Source organism: Callithrix jacchus, chromosome 18 (genome assembly GCF_049354715.1).
Source record: "Callithrix jacchus isolate 240 chromosome 18, calJac240_pri, whole genome shotgun sequence".
Classification (NCBI taxonomy): domain Eukaryota; kingdom Metazoa; phylum Chordata; class Mammalia; order Primates; family Cebidae; genus Callithrix; species Callithrix jacchus.
Genome location: NC_133519.1, coordinates 35374726 through 35399244, shown reverse-complemented (window position 1 = coordinate 35399244; position 24519 = coordinate 35374726). Strand labels below are relative to the sequence as shown.

Sequence of the window (24519 nt, the reverse complement as noted above, 5' to 3'; positions counted from 1 at the left end):
TAAGGGCCTTGGTCCCATTCATGACAGAGGAACACTCATGGCCTAATCACCTTTTAAAGGCCCTACCTCATAATACTGTTATTGAATTGGCAACACTTGAATTTGAAAGGGACACATTCAAGCCATAATGCATATCTATAGGTGTGTGTGTGTGTGTGTGTGTGTGTGTGTGTGTGCCTATATACAGCATACATATATATATGTAAATATAAACTAATTGTAAACAGAAATATAAACTAAATATAAATATACTACAAGCTATTACATATGTTTATGTGTGTGTGTGAATATTGGTATGTATCTGTATATCTACTGATCCCTCTATGTCTCAGCCTATCCATTACGTCAGGGCCTGACATTTGACATAATCTTTATTTTGAAACAACAACATAGCTATGAACTGTTTTTTACTTAAATAAGGCTTATTTTTTTTTTATTAGAAGAGGCTTTAAAATTTAGTGGCAGAAAACAATAAAATTAATTCAATTTAAAATCAGAAAGTTTATAAACTCAGAAATTTTATGTCTGGATACATATTATTACTGTATTACTGTTCTTTAAGTTTAGAAATGTATAATAGACTATGTATATAGCTTAATCTGTTTCTTTAAAAATTTATTTAGATGTTATACAGTCTAGAGAATACACTTTGCACAACAATTGTTTGCCTCTTTTCTCTGGAAGTGAAAATTGCTGGTATAGAGTATTTACTTATTATTACTGGTGGAAAGTGCAAATACCTAGAGTGGTGAGTTGATTATAAAATTAAATGGTATGTAAAGTGGCTACAGAAATATTCAGGAACAGTTCAAGTATTCCTGATTCTAGGATTCTAAAGAAATATGTCAAAATATTTTATCATTATGAACAATGGTGCATTCTCTGAAAAACTGATGAGATGAGAGTGGAAGGACATTAGAGTCTGTGACACAAATATAAACAGCAAAGAATCTAAAATCTTGTTTATACTTCCTTGTCTTAGAATTTTCTCTAACAGATCTAACTTGTCAAAAATGTGTAGCTTTGGCAAATAAGACAAATGGCATAGATCTCACGTGAGCATCTATATCCACAGAAACAAAAGCAATCATGGCTAGAAGAGGGAAGACAAGGTGAGACTAAAATTTGCCAAGGTGAGTTGTCTGAGAAAGGCATAAGAGCTGACTGGATGTCTTCTAATAATGTATAATCAAACCAAATTCTTTAAATTCTTTAAATAAAATATTTTTATGACTAAATCTTCAAAAGCAATTGCAACAACAACAAAAAACAAGTGGGACCTAATTAAACTAAAGAGCTTCTGCACAGCACAGCCTCACCAGCATCTGTTGTTTCTTGACTTTTTAATAATCACCATTCTGACTGGCATGAGATGGTATCCATTGTGGTTTTGATTTGCATTTCTCCAATGTTCAGTGATGTTTAGATGTTTTTCATGTTTTTTGGCCATGTGTCTTCCTTTGAGAAGTGCCTGTTCATTTCCTTTGCCCAGTTTTTAATAGGGTTGTTTTTGGTTTTGTTTTCTTGAAAATTTGTTTAATCTCCTTGTAGATTCTGAATATTAGACCTTTATCAGATGGATAGATTGCAAAAGTTTTCTCCTATTCTGTAGGTTGTTAAAAGAAGCTTCTTAAAGAAGACACACAAACAACCAACAAACATGAAAAAATGCTCAATCATCAGAGAAATGCAAATCAAAACTACAATGAGATACCACCTTACACCAATCAGAATGGCTACTATTCAAAAACCTAAAAACAACAGATACTGGCAGGGCTGCAAAGAACATAGACTTATACAGTGAGAATGTAAATTAGTTCAGCCTCTGTGAAAAGCAGTTTGGAGATTTCTCAAAACAACTTAAAACAGCTACTATTTGACCCAGTGATCCTACTACTTAGTATATATCCAAAGAAAATCCTTCTACCAAAAAGATACATGTACTCATATCTTCATCACAATACTATTCACAATAGCAAAGACATGGAATCAACCTAGGTGCTCATCAGTGGATTGGATAATGAAAATGTGGCTCATATACATCATGGAATACAATGCAGCCATAGAAAAGAATAAAATCATGTCCTTTGCAGCAACATGAAGGCAGCTGGAAGCCATTATCCTAAGCAAATTAACACAGAAACAGAAAACCAAACACCAAATGTTCTCCCTTATAAGAGGAGCTAAGCAATGGTTACTCATGGACATAAAGATGGCAATAGACACTGGGCACTACTAGAGATAGGAGGGAAAGAAGAGGGCAAGGGTTGAAAAACTAACTATTGGATACTGTGTTCAGTACCTGGGTGACAAGATCAATCATACCTCAAGCCCCAGCATCATGCAATATACCCAGGTAACAAACTTGCACATGTACCCTGTGATTCTAAAGTAAAAGATGAAAGTGTTAAAAAAAAAAAAAAGAAGAAGAAAGAAAAGTACAAAAGAAGCACTTCTATCCCAAAAAAGCAGCATTGCCTTTTACCTTTTTGGCACAAAAGTACCTCTTTTATAATTTTCTACAAAAGAAGAACTAGAATAGCACTTTTGCTGATTGCTTGTGTTTGTTGACTTTGTCAAAGGTTAGGTGGGTGTCGGTGTGTGGCTTTATTTCTGGGTTCTTTATTCTGTTCCATTGTTCTATGTGTTTGTTCCTGTACCAGTACCATGTTGTTTTGGTTACTGAAGCTTTATAATATAGTTTGAAGTCAGGTAACATGATGCTTCTGGCTTTGTTCTTTTTGCTTAGGATTGCTTTGGCTATTTGGGATTTTTTTCTTTTCAAATAGTTTAATATATCAAAGTTAAAAAAATTAAGCACTTTTCCATTATGTTAACAGGAAAGTCATCATCATCATAATGTATCTACTTTTCTTGAAAAACAAAAATACTCATAACTGAAATATAGAATAAGAAGGCTGTAAAATGTTAAGACATGTAATAATATGATAGAGAGCAACATTTTAAGTGGATCTCAAAGGAAGGATAGAATTTTCATAAGGGAAGATTGAGGAAAGGGCTCTCATTTTTCTAGCAGTTGCTATATCATCAACTTCTGAAGATGGGAGTGAGAAAACCATATTTGGGGTCAGCAAGAAGATTGACCTGTTTGTAAAAGTGATTGATATGAGGAGCAAAGGGATTGGGAAGTGCATTCATAATTCTGGGCACCTACTATGGCATGGCAGTATTATTAGTGGTTATGGATATGGATGTAGATATGGACACAGTTATAGATACAGATTCTCACTTAGGCCTTGCAACAGCCTGTTGTAGTAAAATTAGTATTTCCCCCATTTGCACATAAGAAACTGTAACTTGCCTGAGGTCACACAGCTAATAAGTAATGGTGGGGCCAGGATTCAAACCCAGGTTGTTGGTTGTTTGTTTTTAATCATCCAGCCCAAAATGTCAACCAGGTCCTTTTGACTATAAAACTGCCTGTATTACATAAGGCCTGGATAGGCATGAAAGGTAAAATCAGGTTGAGCCTTAGAAATTACAGTGTTATTTCTTTCACAATCCCAGATCAGGGCAAACAGAACAGAACTGAGAGCTCCAGCACTCTCTCTGATGCTGGTCTTCTTCATCTCCCGTGGAAGTCAACAGTGCACAAAGCAGTTCGAGTGCCCTTGACCCTGAGTATCTTAGCTAAAACAGAAGTTAGCTAGAGATTAGCATTAGCCACAGATTGCTTTACAAGATGGCATAATAAAGAGCTGAGTTCTAACAACTATATAAACAAACTAGAATCTTGCATTAATCCACTTTACAGAAGGAAAAAAAGTTAATAGCATCTGGTGGCTGAAAACATTCGGCTTAATCTCCTTATGGACTCATTATCTCCTTTGCCTAACAGCTGCTGGTAATAATTGACTGGAATTTTTTGGCAAATACAGAATCTGAGTACATTATGTCTAACTACACCATTATGTTACCACCTAGTGGTTAAATATAAACTAACTTTCCATACTAATGTTATAAGGGGATAAGATCATATGCCGCCAATGTCCTTCTCGCCACATCATTTTTTCAAATTGAAATCATATCAGAGTCCATTCTCTGATGATCAGAAAACACCCCAAGGTTTGCACCTGCTGAACTCTAAGCTCTATGAAGGAGGAGTATATCTACAGGCATTTAATAAATATGTGTTGAATGAATAATTGAGCTTTCATTTTTCTTCTCAGAACTTGCACTTCTCTGAACCAGCTGTAAGAGAGGTAGTTTCTCATATATGAAAAATAATAACAGGTAAATGTCTCTTAAGTATACCTCAGGTTTCATAAGCTAACAGATGAAGATTGATGTGGTCTATGATTTGATCATTTAGATGCTCTCAACCCCTTAGTTAATTATATTGAACAACTAAGATGCTTTTAGCACTGTGCTAAAAGATTTAAGGGAAGTATAATTCCTGGTTCCCATTATCAAGCTTATCAGGAAGATATAATATACCTAAACCAAAGAATAATGTAAAAACCATATAACTAAACAGAAAATGGTGAGTGGATAGACAATAAATATTATAGGAAGAAATAATGATGGAGAGCAATGGTGAAAACAAAAACTCCAGGAATGTGGCAGACTATAATTGCTCCTTGTTTTCTGCTCCCATCCTTGTAAGAGTGTCATAGAGTCCTTCCCTTTCCTTGCCTCCTCATGGGTGAAGTATGCTTCCACAGTCCAGTGCCAAGCTTGGCTAGGTGACATGCTCTGGATAATGGAATGTGAGTGGAATGTATACACTGTAAGCAGCCAGAAATTCTAAATGCATGTGGTTGGTTCTTTTGGCCTTTGCATTCCTGTCTTCTGTTATAAGAAAAGTATGTCCTAAATGTACCACAGAAGCTTCTCTTAATGAGCTAGAAAGTATCAAATCTACTGAGTCAGATGGTTAAAAGAGCATGATGGAAAGAAAACATTTCAGACCCGGCCTGAGTAGGTCAGGAGAGCACAAATAAGTTGCATGGTCCAGACTTCAATTCACCAATTTCTAATGCATGGACATTTTTCCTTCAACTTACTTCATCAGGGGCCCTACAACCAACTGATGGGGGGAGAAAATCTCAGGCCTGGTTCATGGATTGATTGTCTTCATATGTTGGTACAAGCTGAAGGTAAACGATGTAAATGATCTGGAAGGACAGTGAGGAAGTGAAATCCTCCCAGTGGGCAGAACTTCAAACAGTATAGTCGGTTATTTCTCTTGTATGAAAGGAAAAATGAGATGCACTAACTGATCAGGGTGCTGGAAAAAGCAAAACTGGCAGATTAGAGATAAATATAGGGAAGAGGCATGTGAATGGACCCACTGGAAAGAGCACAAAGGACTTAGTCTGTGTCTCACACTGATGTCTCCAAAAGGGAGTCATCCATCAATAACTTGGCAGAGATCCTCCATGCTTGACCAGACTCTTTCCTTGGCCACCACTTTGCTTGTGCATGGGTCCATGGTGGCCATGATATCAGTGACAAGTGCTATGCAAAGGTCCAACAGCCTAGGTTCCTCCTCACTAAAGCTGATCTAGCTCCTGCCACAGCTGAGTGTTCAATGTACCAAGTATAGCAGAGACCAATACTGAGCTTTGATATGGTACCGTCCCTTGTGGAGGCTAGTCAGCCACTGTGTGGCAAGTTGATGACATCAGACTTCTTCCACCATAGAGGAGGCAGTTTGTCCTTACTAAACTGAACCCCTGGTTTACCATCATGGGGTTCTGCATAGCATCACTGCAGACCAAGGGAATCTATATTACCACTAACCAGCTGTATGTCTGCAGACAAGTTATTCACTCTCTCTAGGCCTCAATTGCCTCATCGATAAAATGAAGAATTTAATAGTAATGTTATGGGATCTTTGAGGGTGTCAATATTCTGATCGAAAACCTCTGGGGCCATGACACTGTTGCCCAAGTTTTTGTCCTGTGTCCAGGAAGAATGAGGAACAAAGACAAGTAAAGGGTGAACAAGATGAAGGTAAGCTTTATTGAGTGTTACAACAGCTCAGAGGAGACCCACAGTGAGTAGCTCCTCTCTGTAGGCAGGTCATCCAGCAAGTGTTCAGGTCTCAGCAGAGAGGAAGCCCTGGAAAGGATAGGTCCTCTCTGCAACTGGGCATCCAGTGTCTGCAGCTCTCAGCCAAGAAGAGACACTGGAAAGGGAGAGGGTGGTTCCTCTCACACGCAGGTCATCTCTGAAGCTCTCAGCAGAAAGGGTAGCTCCTCTCTGTTGCTGGTTGACCCATCATTTCTAGCTATCTGTAGAGAGGGTACTCCTCTCTGCAGCTGGTTATCCTGTCCTCTTTCTGCCCTCTTCCTTCTCTGGCCACCCTCTGCCCTGCTCTGCCTTATCCCAGGGCTTTTATGGACCTCAGAGGGGAGGAAGTGAATGCCAATTGGTCCATGGGTGGCCATGGGCTGGCAGAAGAGGATCCATGAGCCCCACTCCAGTCACCAGACTGGCAGCCCAGCTCCCAGCCTCACTCTCCCTAGCCTAAAAGTGGAGCCTTCCTGGGGACCCACCCACTTTCTCCCAGGAATCTGTCTGCCTCCCACTGCCATTCATAGCCCCAGGGCTTGGTCCCAACCCTGCTCTGAGATTGCAGCAGCTGCCAGTAGAGGAGAAGTGGCACTAGGCAGCAGGAACAGACATTCCCAAGCCGTCAGGGTTTTACTTTTACTCATGGTGGAAGGCAAAGTGGGAGGAGGCATCTTCACATAGCCAGAGCAGGGGGAAGAGAGAGAGGGGGCAGGAGCAACACATTTTTATTTTAAACAACCAGATCTCATAATAACTCACTCACTATCATGAGAAGAGCACTGAAGGGATGGTACTAACCCATTCATGAGAAATCACCTTTCAAGAGGACCCACTTCCAACACTGAGGATTACAGTTGAACATGAGATTTGGGTGGGGACACAGATCCAAACCATATCATTCTGTCCCTGGCCCCTCCCAAATTTCATGTCCTTCTCACATTGAAAATACAATCATGTCTTCCTAACAATCCCCCAAAGTCTTAACTCATTCTAACATTAATTCAAAAGTCCAAAGTTCCATCTGAGACAAGGCAAGTCCCTTCTGCATACGAGCCTATGAAATGAAAAAATAAGTTAGTTACTCCCAAGATACAATAGAGGTGGAGGTATTCGGTAAATACTCCTATTTCAAAAGAGAGAAATCAGCCAAAAGAATGGGGCTACAGGCCCCATTTAAGTCTGAAACCTATCAGGGCAGTCATTAAATCTTAAAGCTCCAAAAAATAATCTCCTTTGACTCCATGTCTCACATCCAGAGCACACTGGTGTGAGGGGTGCACTCCTAAAGCTTTAGGTAGCTCCACCCTGTGGCTTTGCAAGGTTCAGCCCACACATCTGCTCTCATGGACTGTTGTTGAGTACCTACAGTTTTTCCAGGCAGGGTGCAAGCTGTTGGCAGACCTACCATTCTGGAGTCTGGAGGACAGTGGTCCTCTTCTCACAAATCCATCAGACATTGCCTCAGTGGGGACTCTCTGGGGGGGCTCCAATCCCAGATTTCCCTTCTGCACTGCCCTAGTAGAAGTTATCTATGTGGGCTCTGCCACCACAGCAAGCTTCTGTCTAGACATCTAGGCTTTTCATCCTCTGAAATCTAGGCAGAAGCTTGCAAGCCTCTACTCTTACACTATATGCACCCACAGACTTAACACCATGTGGCAGCTGCCAAGGCTTATGGCTTATACTATACCCTCTGAAGCAGTAGCCTGAGCTGTACCTGGGCTCCTTTTATCCACAGCTGGAGCTCCCTGGATACATAGAGCAGTGTCCAAGGCTGTACAGAGCACGGGGGCCCTGGGCCTGGCCCAGGAAACCATTCTTCCTCCTAGGCTTCAGGCCTGTGATGGGAGTGGCTGCCACAGATTTCTCTGAAATGGCTTGGAGTCCTTTTCCCATTGTCTTGAATATTAGCACTTGGCTGTTTTTTTCTTATGAAAATTTTTACAGCTGACTTGAATTCCTCCCCAGAAAACAGGCTTTTCTTTTCTATCACATTATCAGGCTGCAAATTTTCCAAACTTTTACACTCTGCTTCCCTTTTACATATAAGTTCCAGTTTCAGATTATTTCTTTGATGCATATGAACATAGGTGGTTAGAAGCAGCCAGGTCACATCTTGAATGCTTTGCTGCTTAGAAATTTTTTCTACCAGATACCCTAAATCATCACTCTCAAGTTCAAAGTTCCACAGATCCCCAGGGCAGGGACACAGTGCCTCCAAGTTCTTTGCTAAAGCATGACAAATATGATCTTTACTCCAATTCCCAGTAAGTTTCTCATTTCCATCTGAGACCTCATCAGCCTGGACTTTTGTTAGCCATATCACTATCAGCATTTTGGTCACAACAATTTGCCAAGTCTCTAGAAAGTTCCAAACTTTCCCTCATCTTAATGTCTTCTTCTGAGCCCTTCACACTCTTTCAACCTCTGCCTCTTACCCAGCTCCAAGGTCACATTTGCAAGTATCTTTATAGCAATGCCCCACTCCTTGGTACCAATTTTCTGTATTAGTCTATTCTAGCACTTTTGTAAAGAACTACTTGAGACTGGATAACTTATAAAGAAAAGACGTTTCATTGGCTCACAGTTCTGCAGCCTGCACAGAAAACATGGTGGCATCTGCTTCTGGGGAGGCTTTAGGAAACTTTTACTCAGGGCAGAAGGCAAAGTGGGAGCAGACATCTTGACATGGCTGGCGCAGGAGGAAGAGAGAGAAGCAGGAGGTGCTATACACTTTTCTTTTCTTTATTTTTTTGAGATGGAATTCCACTCTTGTTGCCCAGGCTGGAGTGCAATGGTACCATCTTGGCTCACCACAACCTCTGCCTCCTGGGTTCAAGCAATTCTCCTGCCTCAGCCTCCCGAGTAGCTGGGCTTACAGGCATGTGCCACCATGCCCAGCTAATTTTGTATTTTTAATAGAGACAGTTTCTCCATGTTGGTCAGGCTGGTTCTCAAACTCGCAACCTCAGGTGATCCACCTGCTTCAGCTTCCCAAAGTGCTAGGATTACAGGCATGAGCCACCGCATCTAGCCTACACATTTTTAAACAACCAGATCTCAGAAGAACCCACTCACTCACTATCATGAAAACAGCACCAAGGAGATGTGCTAAGCCATTCATGAGAACCCCATCCCCGTGATCCAGTCAGTTCCCACCAGGTCCCACCTCCAACACTGGAGATTACAATCAAACGAGGTTTAGGTGGGGACACAGATCCAAACAGTACCACCATCCAACTTGCATTTTTTTCTTTTACTAATCTAATAATTCTAATAGATATAATAGATCACAGGTTTATGATATCATTGCTTGGCTATTTTTGTTAGTTAACAATAAATATCTTTAAGCTTTCATCAGATTGTAAATCTTCTGAAGTTTCCATAAATTATAAATGTAAGTATCACACCAAATGTCCTCTTTTCCTCAGGTTCTCCTGACACATCCTTTTGGTCTTACTTCTATTACTTCCCCCTTTAGGATCCTCTAACCTTGGAAACTTCTTATAAATTTAAAGGCCTTTGAAGAATGATACGAGGCATATTCATTAACTTCTTCTCTTCTTTCTACTTATTTCAACTCTGCACCCACCTCCTGCTCCAGGAAGCCTCCCCTAATCACTTTAGCTCCACCCTGAGTCACCTGTGGGAAACAGAGTGAAGTGGTTAAAAAAAAGTTTTGGTCTTTGGTTTGTTTAGGGCTCACACACCAGGCATGAAGATGTCTCTTCTGAGGGACAGATGTCTTTCCTCTTGGTGGGTATGGAGTTAGATAAGTAATTTTTTTTGAGACAGAGTTTCGCTCTTGTTACCCAGGCTGGAGTGCAATGGCGTGATCTCGGCTCACTGCAACCTCCGCCTCCTGGGTTCAGGCAATTCTCCTGCCTCAGCCTCCTGAGTAGCTGGGACTACAGGCATGCGCCACCATGCTCAGCTAATTTTTTGTATTTTTAGTAGAGATGGGGTTTCACCATGTTGACCAGGATAGTCTTGATCTGTTGACCTCATGATCCACCTGCCTCGGCCTCCCAAAGTGCTGGGATTACAGGCTTGAGCCACCGCGCCCGGCCAGGTAATTACTTTTAAGGACAAGTTCACCAATTTCCATAATCAATACATGCCTAAAAAGCAAAAATCAGAAATAAATATATAAAATAGTTTTAAAGTTTTAAATTTTATGAATTGAATATATATTCCATTAAGGTAGTCCCTTCTTAAATGTTTTTAATGCTCATAGTATCTTTGCCCCACTTCTGTCTTCTTTTTTTATTTTCCCACTGTGTGTCCATTGGTGTTCCAGATACTACGGGAGGCACTTGGCACAGATTGGCTCATTTACTTCTCACCAAAGGGGGAAGTGAGGCTACAAAGATGGAGGTAATTTCCCCAAGGCCAAAAAAGCTCATCAATAGCAAAGTTGGTATTAGACCCTTGATGTGTCTGATTCCAAAGCCCAGGCTTTTTGTAATATGATTAATATGCATTTTTACAAATATGATTCTTATTACTTCTAATAATCCCACCTGATTCTTCAACATCCTCATAGTATTTTATTTTTTCTAGGGCTGCTACAAAGAACAAGTAGGAAGTGAATTCCTTCAGAGGTTGCTTCCTAGTTTATTATTGTGAATTTTACCTTAGTATCTATTTCTTGGTGTAATTTAGGTACTGTGATCTGTTACACCCCCCTCCCCTCCCACATACTCCCCACCTTAGGCTGCGTTCAAAGCTCCTGCCCTGCCCATAATGGACAGCAGAGGGAGCGCCCAGCCTTCAGCCCTTCTTCACTCTGCAGTATATGTGGTTTTAGGGTTTGATGCAATCCTTTATTAGGTTTCCAAAGCACCTTGCTCAAAAGGAAAGTTTAAGGAGAAGGGTAGAGGGGGAAGAAGTAGACAAGATTGAAGAGACACTCCAGAGAGAAAAGAGCCGTCGTCACGTAGGCTATGTGGGAGCACGGAAATAGCATGAGTAAAAAACAACAGTGTGGCCAGTGGCATTGTATGGTGCTGGGGAACACCTGTATTTTCCACATCTGCCTTGTAATATTCGATGTTATCATGAGAAGGGTGCTTCATCTACAGAAACCTCAGTTATCTTATCTATAAAACAGTAGGAATGACACCTGCCCTGCCAATTTTATGGGAGTATTTCAAGGATCAACTAAAACAATGAGAGTGAGTATGCCCTGAAATGTTAAACCTTATATAGGTGTGGACTGCCAATATCAATATGGAGAGGGGGCGGCATGGAGTGGAGATAAGGAAGGTAAAAGCCAACATATACTGAGTGCTCACCTTGTGCCAGGCAATGTTTCAAGAGCTCCATGTGTGCTAGGAAGCCTAAGGTGGTAACACAAAGGTCAGAGACAAGAACTATGAGCCATCCGCTTTGCTGAGTCACCTAGATGGAAACAGTGACCAACATTTTTAATAGAAAAAGGAAAAATAACTGTCTTTGGAGATGAATAAACTCAGTCCTGCCACTAACTGCATCAATCTATTGTTATATAATATTTCTAAGTTTTGCATTTCTTTCAGTAAAATGGGAATACCAATACCCACTGTGATGCAAAAAATATATGAGATAATGTAGTTCCTTCCTTATTTTTCCCATCTTCTTTTTGCTCTGGTGATTTCTTACCATTGATAGAGCAGAAAACAGAGTTCCAAATTTTTGAGGGTGAAGCCTCCAGCCCCTACAACCTCATTTTATGGGGGACCATGTCCAGCCACAGAGCCACAATCCCCTGTGAGGTGTAACAGTTAGGACCAGTTCCACAGCGTGCTCATTTCCTTGCTTACCTGGATTTCTGAGCCTGAGCACACATCTCAAAACAAAAACTCCTTAATCAAGAAAATTTTTTAAAGGAAAGATAAATTACTACATTAGGAGACTCTGTACTCTTATACTGAGCACCATTCACAATTGTCTGGAAGTCTTGGTTTCAAATAAGCTGCCTTACTGTTTATCCATCCTCCACTTAGAATGTGTCAAACTGAGTGTTCTCATTGTGGGGTTAAAAATAAGGTCACACTACTTTTATAATTGGAAACTTCTTTTAAAAAATTCTAAATTATTAAGTAGAAATTACTCAGATTAATTTGGTCTATATTGCTGTAAGAAAAATTATTCAAAATTTGGGAATTAGGCAAAGAAAGAACGGCATGCCCTTTCAATGTCAGACTGAAACTCTGTTTAACAGGCTCACCCAAAATTACTTAACTCTCTAGTAGACATACCTTTGTTTGACTTGCTCTTTATTATTGATTGGGGCCCACCCACTGTGAGGTTAGATGATAACTTGTAGATTTTTCATTAGGTATTGATGCAAACAACTCCTGTACTATAGAAAGGAGAACCACAAAGTTATCGTTTCATTGGCCAGTATATTAACCCAGGTTTGCATACAACCTGGCAACATTCTTTTCTCAGTGCCTAAAACTTCCTCAAATGATCTTGATGCCAGCTTTACCATCTTGCTGATCCCCTTATTAACAAGCTTAATGAATCTTTGATGTAGTTCAATCCATTTTTGTGTATGTTTTGTTTTGTTTGGAGACAGGGTCTGTGACCCAGGCTAGAGCACAGTGGCACAATCTTGGCTCATTGCAACCTTGGCCTCCCAGGCTCAAGCAATTCTTCTGCCTCAGCCTCCCAAGTGAGTATCTGAAACTATAGGTGTGCACCAGCCTGCCTGGCTAATTTTTGCATTTTTAGTAGACACGGGGTTTTACCATGTTGGCCAGTCTGGTCTTGAACTCCTGGCCTCAAGTGATCCACCCCCCTCAGCCTCCCAAAGTGCTGGGATTACAGGCGTGAGCCAGTGAACCCAGCCAAGTATGAGTATGTTTTTCATTTTTTAAAAACTATTCTTTAACATTCATTTCCCTCCCCTGTTTTTCACCACCACATCAGTGAATGATGGGATAATAACATTCCTCATTGTGTATCAGAGACCAGAAGTGGCTGCAATAAACAAACCATCTGATTCTGTAACCACTTCCAGAAAAAAATAATTAGCTATTCTAAGATGAAATGTATTATCTTTGGAACAAACGATCTCCATAATCTAATATGTCTACATCAAATAACTACTTTCTGAAGGTCATCTCCTCCTGTTCCTGAAGGTAATTTTGCAGATTTACATTCTACATAAACACCAGGAGGCAGAGTTACTCATGATTTCTTCATCCATTGGGCATTAATTTCTTGAGGGCATCCTACTGGCCAGGGACTGCTCTGGCTGCCAGGGTTGCAGCAATTAATACAGTAGACCAAGTCCCTCTACCCATGGAGCTTACATTCCAGTCAGGAAATAGATAATAATAAGTAAACAAGTAGATATAAAAGATGTCAGATGGTGTTAAGTACAATGGAGCAAATGAAGTGGAATGTAGGAGATAGACAATGTGGGGCATGGGGAAGTAACTGCTTTATAGAGTAACCATGGAGGGCCTTATCTAGGTGAGGACATTGGAATGGAGAGCCGGTGAAGCGGGGATGTTCCAAGGGAAAGGAACAGCAAGCGCCAAGGCTTGAAGGACGAAGGGATGGAAGGCCTTAGTAGACACAGTAATAACTGTGAATTGTCCTATGCTGATTAGAGGGATTTGAGCAGAGGAGGCACCTTGCCTTTTTAAAACATTCTAGTTACTGTGTTGAGAACAGGCTGTAGGGGACAAAGGTAGAAGCAAGGTGACCAGCCATGAGGTCATTGCCAGTGGCCTAGTGAGAGATGATGGCAGTTTACTCAAAGATGGGGATGGTAGAGGAAGACAGACTCTGCATATATTCTGAAAATCTCCTACAGGATTTCCAGGTGGCTGAAAGGAAAAAGACAGGAATCAAGAATAACAGCCAGATCAACTGAAAGCATGGAGCTTGTACTTAATAGGATGGGAAGACTGTAGGAGAATAACTTGGGAGATACGTCCAGATTTCATGTTTGGACAGATGTAGTTCAACATACCTATTAGACATTCAAATAGAAATTTCTGGCAGGCAGTTGGATATACGAGTCTACAGTTAAGAGGAGAGGTCCAAGCTGGAACATCAATCAATGTGGGTCTTATTTCAAACGTGGGTATTTAAAGCCAGGAGAACAGATGAAATAAAGAGATAATGGAATCGTGGGGGTAGTTTTTCCCATACTGTTCTTGTGGTAGTGAATAAGTCTCATGAGACACAGTTTTATCAGGGGTTTCCACTTTGGCATCTTCCTAATTTTTCTCTTGCCACCACCATGTAAGAAGTGCCTTTTGCCTCCCGCCATGATTCTGAGGCCTCCCTAGTCATGTGGAACTCTAAGACCAATTAAAGCTCTTTTTCTTCCCAGTCTCTTTTCAGCAGCATGAAAACAGACAAATATACCACCCAAGACCTGGAAGCCCCCACACTTTGAGAAATCCTGCCTATGTGGCCTAAACCAATGTATACCTTCCATGTATTGATTTATGTCTTTGCCTATAGCTTCTGTCTCCCTAAAATATATAAAACCAAGCTGTAACCCAACTACCTTGGGCACATGTTCTCAGGGCCTCCTGAGGCTATGTCAAAGGTCATCATCCTTAACCTTGGCAAAACTAACCGCTAAATTAATCTGACCTGTCTCAGATACTTTTTGGTTTACAGGACCAAATCTGCTCTCTTCCTGCCAGAGTGAGTACTCACTCCCTTGAGTGTCATTAATCTTTCATGAAAGTACATACCTCCAAACCCAAACACCTCTCAAAATAATCACATTGGCAGGGATAAGCCACATCCAAACCATAACAGATGAGAAATTATATTCATGGGACCATTACTCTTCTATAACTTCGACAAGACAACTTGTTACAGTAGGTAGCTAGTCAAGCAAGAGCAGGGCAGGACAGGGCTCCCCCAATGCATCAGGAATGTCAGGCAACCATCAGGTGATAGTCCAATAGTTGTTACACTGCCTCTCTAAAATGATAATTGGTTGCAGCCAGCACCAGGGAGAGGCAGTTTCCCAATAGATAAAATACATGAAATTGGTAATCAGCAGCTTCCAATAAGATTTCTGGAACTGGGCAAGTGGGCTTGAGCATGTGCATAAGAGGCAAAATGGTGGAGTATGACCTTGCGGGGACATTCCACCGGAAAAGAGAAGAAAGCCTCAGGTGAGCATGCATACGACTCCAGTAAGCACATCGTGCATGCTTACCTTCCAAGTGCAAGCAGGGCAGCACCACACATGCTGGTGGCTCACCCTAAGAGAAGAATGAAGGGAAAGGGGTGCAAGATGCCTGAAGTAAGCCAGTATTTAAAATCCCAGGTTCAAGATTAAACTGGGCACTTCACCTCCAAGAAGCCCACTTGGATCTCTTCCAAGTATATTTTCTTTTCTTTCCTGCGCTAAAGCTTTTTATTAACTTCAACTCCTACTCTGAAACTTGCTTTGGTCTCTTTTTTCTGTCAATCCCCCTCTGTCAAATTCTTTCTTCAGAGGAGGCAAGAATTGTGGTTGCTGCCAGTAACTGGGATATTTGCACTGCTAACAAACTCAACACATGCTTAAAATTTTTCCAGATCAAAATTATTTTACCAAGCTTGAAGTTTAGAACTTTAGGGATTCTACCAAAAATGTGCTGAAACTGATCTAAAATTACTTACAAAGAAAAGTCTGGCTTTGTCTACAGATGCCTTTTTATCCAGGCCACTTAATTTCTGTAATTTTGTAGTTGTAACTCTTCCTCTGCTGAAGTGATTCCAAAGCACTTAGAATCTTCCAGTGGACAATACAAGACACCAGCATTTCACTCTCTCACTAGAGAAGTGTCTCCTTTCTAGCTCCTAGCGAAAGCTAGGCTGGTAGTAATGACCTTTAGAGAAGACTAAACAACAAGTAAGTTCCCATTTACTCCTCCAAAATCTCTAAATTCATTCCTTGGGTGAAAATGTGGATAAATATTACATTTCATATATTTATCACCTTAGTTCTCTTCACTGAGCCACAAGTTGTCATTCCCTCAGCTTTTCCTAAGAAACAACCACATTCATAAGTTATATGTGATGAGAATTTTAAGTGATTTTTATTTTCTTCCATGAGTAAAAGAATTTTTCTAATAAGAAAAGCAGTTTCCAGTCCAAACATATGAAGAGCTTAGAAGTAGTAACTCCCATCTTCACAAGAAAAAAATGCTGAACAAACTGAAAATTAACGATTTTTTTAGATCCGTCAGAATAGAGGGCAAGTTGCCACCTCAACAACTGGAGAGATGAGGGGATACAGAGAATAATGGCTTACAGGTGCAAAAGCCACTGCTGGGGCCAAATACAATACAAGGAATACTTGTCAGAGGCTCAGTGTGGACCCGCATGCAAGGTAACCTCTCCCCACTAGGGGAGCGGCAGTCATAGTGGAGCCTTTACACGTTCAGAAGTTTTACCTCCAGAAGCTCCATCAGGTTCTTAGGGTTAAAATTAGAGAAAGTTCCCTTAATGCTTCTGGCAAGGGGAAAGGAACAAGTAACCCAGAGCATTCTGTCCTCAACAAAAGCCTGCCCTCAAGGGAAACTATTTTATCAGAGCCTAACAAACATGGGTTTTACCAGAGTCTGCCAGACCTGGGGAAGGGAAATGACCAAATTCAGCCCCCTCTTCCTGTCTCACTTAAGGGGGAATGGGAAGAAGCCAAGAAGCACTTGTGAAGGTCCCAGTCCAGGGACACAGGCTCACTGAGACTGAGACCCAGTCGGGATTAAAGAATGCTGCTTCTCCCTCCACATCCCAACGCCACATCAATCAGGCACCTGTCTAGTAACAGGGGCTTACAGATCAAAGAAATGCAAGCCTCAGACTGTATTTAGGAAAGAGTCTACAGAAATCCAAAGATGACAGTGCAGACAAAACATAGGCATGAGAGGGAATTTTAGACTCCAACACTACAAAAGCACAGCAAGCAATAAACCCAGCCTAATTCCCAGCCAGATTGTTGTTTCTCAACAACAAAAAAGAATTATAAGGCATGGTAAGGAGGTTAAAAAAAAAAAAAAGCACTGTTTGAAAAGATAAAGCAGCCGGATATGCTCACACCTGTAATCTCAACACTTTGAGAAGCCAAGGTGGGCAGATTACCTGAGGTCGGGGGTTCGAGACCAGCCTGACCAAAATGGAGAAACCCTGTCTCTACTAAAAATATAAAATTAGCCTGGTGTGGTGGTGCATGCCTGTAATCCCAGCTCCTTGGGGGAGGCTGAGGCAGGAGAATTGCTTGAACTCAGGAGGCAAAGATTGCGGTGAGCTGAAATTGTACCATTGCACTCCAGCCTGGGCAACAAGAGTGAAACTTGGTCTCAAAAAGAAGGGGAAAAAAGATAAAGCAAGCATTAGAACCAGACCCAGATATGACAGATAGTTGGGAATTATCAAAATTGAGATTTAAAATAACTATGATTAATATGCTTAGGGCTCTAATGGAAAAAGTAAACAATACGGAAGAACAAATGGGTAATGTCAGTGGAGAGATGAAAGTTGAAAGAAAGAGGAAGTTCTAAAAATGAAAAATACCATAACAGAAATAAAGAATGCTTTAATGGGCTCATTAGTGGACTGGACACAGCCAAGGAAAGAATCCGTGAGCTTGAAGATACGTCAAAAGAAACTTCCCTAACTGAAAAGAAAAGAAAATAATAAAAGAATACCAGAACTGTGTGAAAATTACAAAAGGTACAATATACACATAATGGAAATACCAGAAGGAGAAGACAGAAACATAGGAACGGAAAAAAGTATCTGAAATAATAATAGATGAGAATTTTCCCAAATTAGCCATTGACACCAAACCAAACAGATCCAGAAAATTCAGAGAAAACCAAGCAGAATAAATATCAAAAAGTTTCCACCTAGAAATATCATATCTGTGATGGCTAATTTTATATGTCAACTTTATTGGGCTAAGGGGTGCTCAGATAACTGGTAAAACATTATTTCTGGGTGTTCCTGTGAGGGTATTTATGGAAGAGTATTTGAATCTGTCGTCATCACATAGGCAGGTATCACACAATCCACTAAGGGCCTGAATAGAACAAAAAGTTTTTATTGGGCTGGGTGTCCATCTTCTCTTGCCCTCAGACATTGAAGGTCCTGGTTCTTAGGCCTTCAGACTTAGGCTGAATTATATCACCAGCTTTCCTGGCCCTCCAAATAGCAGACAGCGCATGGTGGGACTCAGCCTCCATAATCTCATAAGCCAATTCCCTTCTCCCTCTCCCTCTCCCTCTCCATCTCTCCCCCTCTCCCCCCTCCCCCTCCCCCTCCCCCTCCCCCTCCCCCTTCCCCTCCTCCTCTCCCTCTCCCTCTCCCTCTCCCTCTCCCTCTCCCTCTCCCCTGCCTCCCTCCTCTCCTCCTTCCCTCTGCTCCACTTCTATATGGAGATACACATACATTTTCCAGCCTCTTCTCATGTAGGTGTGACCATGTAACTGATCCCAACCAATGGAATGTGAATAAAAGAGATGTATGTCACTGTAGATGCAAGACAAGGGTGTGCCTTCTTCATTTTCTCTCCCCTTCACTCTGGCAGATAGAGAAAAACCACAGGCCCCAGGTGGTACCAAAGCCAAAACACGGATCCTAAATCACGGCGTCAGGAGTCACCTGTGGACAGAACAACTCTGGACTATTACATCAATGGAAATCACAGTTCTGCCTTTATGCATTTGGGGTCTCTTTGTTACAGTAGCTCTAATAGTATGAAACTAAGTGTTATAATTCCCTTTCCTCTTCTAGAGAAACCACTGACTGTTCCTTAACTCTCTGAGATGCTCTAACAGCACACCTCCTCTCCAAGAATCTCTAGGACCTTTCAATGAACTGCCCAGAGCAGACATTTCCTTACCATTTTATCAAGATGTCCGAGGAATAACTTCTGGCTTTATTGGGTAATATTTTTTTTAAAAGATGGGGTCTCGCTATGTTGCTCAGGCTGCTTTTGAACTCCTGGGCTCAAGCAATCCTCCTACAGCCTCCTGAGTAGCTGGGATTACAGATAAAAGCCAGCATGCCTGGCTTCTTATTGGGTAATTTCTAGGGCTGGGTTCATATCTTGCTCTTTCTCTGAAGTGCCAGAACCCCAGGAAAGAGAAAGATACAGTCAGCAGTGATGCTTCTTCCCCATTTGGCTCTCTCCTCCTTTCCTTCCCAACTAGGATTTCTTTGTCCACATACCTGAGGATACCTACCACAAAATGGTCATTTCTCCTTCTCCTGCTTCAGAGCAACCCTTTGAAGGCCAAGGTTGGGAGCCCTAAGGCCTAGGTTGCCTCTTGTCATCATCTCAATAAGTTATACCTTCAAAATTGCTATATAACAAGGCACCCCAGTACTCAGTAGCTTCAAATAATGATCTTTTCTAATTGTCACTCGTCTTCATAGTAGCAAGGATTGCTCTGTAACACATGCCTCATTCTGATGCCTAAGCTGGAGAAGCAGTGACTACTTAAGCATGGTTTTGTCGTAGCACAGATGAAAAGCTCCCAGAGGTGCTGGGAAAAACTTTTGAGGCCTTAGGACCTCTGCTCAGGATTCACACACAGTCACTTCCCCCCAGATTCCATTGGCTGAAGCTCACCATAAAAGCAGGCCAAGTGAAGGGGCATTGAAGTACATTCTACACATGACACCTCGGCAAAGGTGTGATATGTAACACTACCACAGGGACACAAAGTACCAAGACTACTAATTCAATCTACAGCAGTCCCTGAGAAATAGAGGTATGTGAGCCAATAGCTATGTTGACCCGTCTGGAGCCTCAGCTGAAGGCAATCAGAAATGTGTATTCACTAAAGGGCACTACATTTAGAAATGAGTATTTTGTAAAATTTGGAATTTAAGGCATCCCTATGGTTTGTCTACTGTAATAATTCAACAGGAGGAAGGACGAAGTCAGACCAACAGCATCATTAAAGAACTACTATGTTGATTACATGGATGTTCTGTTCATATTAGCCATCAACTAAGAGAAATCCATCCTGTGGAATTACCAGAGTAATGCACTATCTCAAAGACTGGATTCAATCACTCCCCATTCAGACTCAGACGCAGTCTTATGGAAAATGGGAACAATAATAGAGCCGAGGGAACATTAGGACCATATCTGCTTCAACGCTCTTTTTGCAGAAGAAACACCAGCAGAGAGAAGCACAATGACTCAGAAAAGCACTTGAAACCATTTATACTGCAGTGTATCGTGCCACACCAGCACCTTGCTCCTGGAGTAAGTCTTGTTAGCAATTACAGACCCATGGAACGGTGGATCCTCTGGCAGTAATTGAGATCATGGGACTGGGTTCGAAGTCAAGAATTCAGGTGGGTCACTGTTAGTTTCTTCCCAGGGACACCTAATCAAAGCCCATGAGAACATTAGGGCTCTCAGAGACTAAAACTCTAACATAGTGGGGGGTTTTTGGGCTATCTCCTAACTGTATTAATTTCCAAGATGCTGAGATGCCAGCGAACACCCCTAGAACCCCCTCTCCCTTCCTGATGCCCTCCTATTTGAACCTGCCATTTCCTCAAAAAAATTAAGAGGGGAATGCCAGTCAATTCAAGCTAAGATGTCACTCCTGTTCTACAAATACTTAATACACAAAAATAATTGTTCATTAAAACAAACAAAAAAATAAATTCTAGCTTCCCTCCCAGCATTTGAACAATCTTGCCCACCCACTGATAAGATCTTCTATGGTCTTGGGTTGTCAGCAGTGATTGGATTTCAGAGATGTGTATGTCATGCTACATTTTATGTATTAAGAGTACAGCGCACAGTGGCCTCTCCCATGACAGAGAGAAATAAAAGTCATATATAAATAGTAGTGCCCACGAAAACTTGGAAAGACAGATCTTTTCCAACAGATACTCAGGTCTCAGGGACAATCTGAAGAGTCTGACGGACTCTCTCCTTGACAAAAGTTTAATCAAGTATGAGCCCTCTTAAGCAGCCCACCACCCTGGTCCCCTGACCACTCACCCCCTGCCCCCCTGCACCTCTGGCTTGCCCAGCTCTATTTTAGCAAGAATCCTGCTAAGTCAGGTTAAAGAGAAATCACCACCCTTGGTATCTGATCAAATTCCTTATTCCCTCATCCTTGATATCGGATCACCCTGGCCTGCCTTCAGCAAGAATCCCTCTAGGAGCTTGCGTCTCATCTCAGTAACTTTCCATCTACTGACCCCTTCGTTCTGCTCCTTGGCTGTACATCCCCAGCTGTCCTTACTGTATTCCAGGTTAGACCTCATCTCTCTCCCTAGTGTGACCATCTTTACACCTATAGATAGCAATAACACTGTATAAAGCCTTCATGTTTTAACAAGTGTCAGAATAATTTTTTCTTTAACAAATTCTCAACAAAAACCCAAACCCAAAATTTTTCTGAAATGAAAAAGGCTTTAGGGCTTCTCGGGTCATTTTTGTTGTATTTGTCCCCAAAGCTGAGCGTAAACAACTCCTTTGAACGTTTTGGAAAAGAAAGGTCCTTCTATACACCTACTTTGTTCAAGGGATTACATGCTTGGGATTTAACAGACAACAGCTACAAAAATCAAGAAGTTCCTTCTCCATCTATATGACGAATTTCTGGACAGGAGCCTGCTGCCAGAATACGAATCTTCTTTCCCAAAGACCCCTGCTCTTGTTCCTACACTCCCTTGCCTGTCTAGTCTTTCACTCCCTGAAGCGCGGAGAGAGCGCCTGGAGAGCTCATCCAAGCAAGTGCACCCGCTGGTGACTGCAAATGAGCACATGGAACTGTGAGCCCACACTACGCTCGGTTAAAATCAGTCCGGGCTTTTCCTGCCTCGTCCACGCCGAGGTCACACGCGGCACTGGAAGCGGCCTGCAGCGGGCGGGGCAGGAGAAGGCCGAGGGCACGGCTGTCCAGGCCAGCCAGGGACTGCCCGGGAGGTGCGCGGACCGGCCGGAAGCCGCGCCGAGAGGAGGGCCGCGGAGCTCGCGCGGGCGCCGTCCCCCGGCGCCGCCGAGGCCTGCTGACATCAGCCGCGCTCCTCCCCTCGCCTCCCAACACCCTCAGCTCCGGGCCGGACCCTCCCTCCTCCCACCACGTGTCCTCCCCGCTCCATCCCGAGGGGCCGCGCGCACGGGAGGCCGGAGAGGCGGAAAGGATGGCTCTGTGACAGCCAGGCCGGAGCCCTCGGGTCCCCACCCCGCGCCCCGGCCGCTGGGCCCGGCGGTGAGTGCGCGCGGGCGGGGGCGGTGGCGGCGCGGCCCCTCCCCCGGGTCCCGGGCGGCTGGGCCGCGGCGGGGGCGGGGGCGCCGAGGCTGCGCTGCCGCCGCCGCCGCCTTTGTTGAGGGCCCGCCGGGGGAGGCGGGCGGCGCCGGCTCTCGCCTCCCGGCAGGTGCGCTGAGGCTGAGAGGGGGCCCGGCCGGAAGGCGGGCCGGGCGGAGGGGGCGGCGGGAGCGCTGCCGGCGCGGGGCCGCGGAGAAAGGGAAATGGGGCAAGATGGCTGGAGAAATCCGAGCGCGCCCCGGGGCGCGGCAGCGGTGGCGCAGGCTGGACTGGGCGGGCGGCGGCCCTGGTTGCGGCACCTTGGTGAGGGGCGGGGGCCCCTCCCACCTCTGCCCGGGAGCCGGCAGGGAGGCCGCGGCCAAGTTCGGGCCCCAGCTGCTGCAGGCATCTGAAGCCTACACCTATCCGTGTCGCGTTCGCCCATCTTTTTTGGAAATATCGCAAGAACCGACTTTGAACTCCAGAGGGATCTTTTCTTTGGAAGTCCCAGAAGATGCGGCCCTTAAGATGCACCCGCACTCCACACTTAGGAATTGCCCGTGCCCGTAGAGGGCAGGAGCGCGGCCCTTTGTACTGGCCAAGAGTCAGCGAACAGAGAATTTGCATCCAAGAGGCAATGGGTCATTTCCCTGTTAGGGTGGGCCCCAGCAGATTTCTGCACCTTTTTGGGTATCCAGGCATAGCTCTCACTGTGTTTCACTGAATCCTGGGTTTGCAAAGTCCCTTAAGGTAGAATGACCCAATTTTCTGAACCAGCTCGTGGACAGAGCCTTTGAATTTGGAAAATCCAGGTGATAGGCCTACTGAGCCAACCACGCCGCTCATGCTTAACTGGCTTCTAGCACCCAGTCCAATCTGTGTTCAGCCACCTTCACTGATAGGAAATCAGCACCTTTCCCCTGGGTGGGATTGGCTGTGAGAAAGTACTGCCTTTCTCACAGCTTAAAACCTTGTTGTGGAATATTTACCCACTGGCTGGCCTCAGTTCTGCCCTCCAGTCTCTACAAACCAGTCTGGGTTCTCTTCCCCAGAGAGCTTTTTAAATATTTGAAGGCAGCCAGAGACATCATCTACCCATAGCCTCTCTTATCATAATTAAACATGACACCCTGTAGCTTCCTGGCCGACTCTGTTCCCTTACCTCCCTCCAGCGGTCACAGTGCTTGGGGCAAAAGAGGTTAGTATGTAGTTCAGCCTCCACCATCATAGGCTTTGGGGAGGTTTCAGTGATACCTGGTTTTTCTGAACTTGAATCTTATTTGCAGAGATGGAGTCCGCAGCCTATCCTCTCAATTTGACCCTGAAAGAAGAGGAAGAGGAAGAAGAGATTCAGAGCCGGGAACTGGAGGACGGCCCCGTTGTCATGCAGAAAGTCCGAATCTGCTCTGAGGGCGGATGGGTAAGTAAGAAGGTGTGGAGTCCACACAGCCAGCAGTAGCAGGCCTGAGAGCCAGGAAAGTAAAAATAGCCCAGCCCAGGGTGTTTGCATTCCTGAGAAATCTGCCCTGTGGCTTTAAAAGGCAGTGCAAAGAATGGAGGAGGTGGTTATGGAAGCAGTCCCTCCGCCATGTAGCTTGTCATCATTCGATTGGAAGTCCTAGAAGCCAAGACCTTGTCTCTCTCATTCAGCCACTTCTCCTGCACTGTATTTGATGCCAGGCACATTGTAGGCACCAAGTAGATGTTTGCTGACTTAGTGCTGGTTGAAGGGAATTATTTTAAATAAGACTCAAGTCATTGGGTTGACATGAGAGGTTAGGCTGGTTGGGTCTGTGTGAGCACCTCTTATCACAGTTCACACAGGAGAGCTGCATATCCCGCTGGCCTGGATTGAAATGGCGGGCAGCAGGGAATACAGAGATTTATGATACACACACAGAGTAGTGTGATAGAGGTCAGTTTATACACATGCAAATGCAGTAGATATTTATAGTTACAGATAGTTATTCACAGTAGTTACTGGACTTCTTGGTAATTAGACATGAAGACTAAGCATTTTAAATAAGCAACAAATTGACATTCCTTTTCTACTGTGTATAAGTACTGCCAGTATACATAGTATCCTTTGCTTCCATAAAGAGTCTCTATCTATAGAGAAGCATGGCACTTCTAAATTGTTCCCTACCACATGAGGGAACTGGGATGCAGAAGGATTATCTGCTTTACCCCAAGGATACACATGTACACTGACATTTGTTCTTCAAAACAG

The 24519-nt window shown here is 43.2% G+C and overlaps 1 protein-coding gene across 9 annotated transcripts in view; it reads left to right on the top strand.

Annotated features, from left to right (window-relative positions):
* The window catches only part of POGK (pogo transposable element derived with KRAB domain), a 339612-nt gene that overhangs the window by 302091 nt on the left and 13002 nt on the right, over positions 1-24519 (top strand). For 4 of the 9 annotated variants that reach the window (XM_035280209.3, XM_078356361.1, XM_078356360.1 and 1 more), the window contains one exon: positions 23576-23709. In XM_035280209.3, the coding sequence (XP_035136100.1) occupies positions 23576-23709 (134 nt within the window). Of the gene's footprint in view, positions 1-21782; positions 22420-22641; positions 23488-23575; positions 23710-24519 lie in introns of those variants that run through there. The other 5 variants (XM_035280211.3, XM_035280212.3, XM_017966112.4 and 2 more) reach the window with 3 other exon arrangements.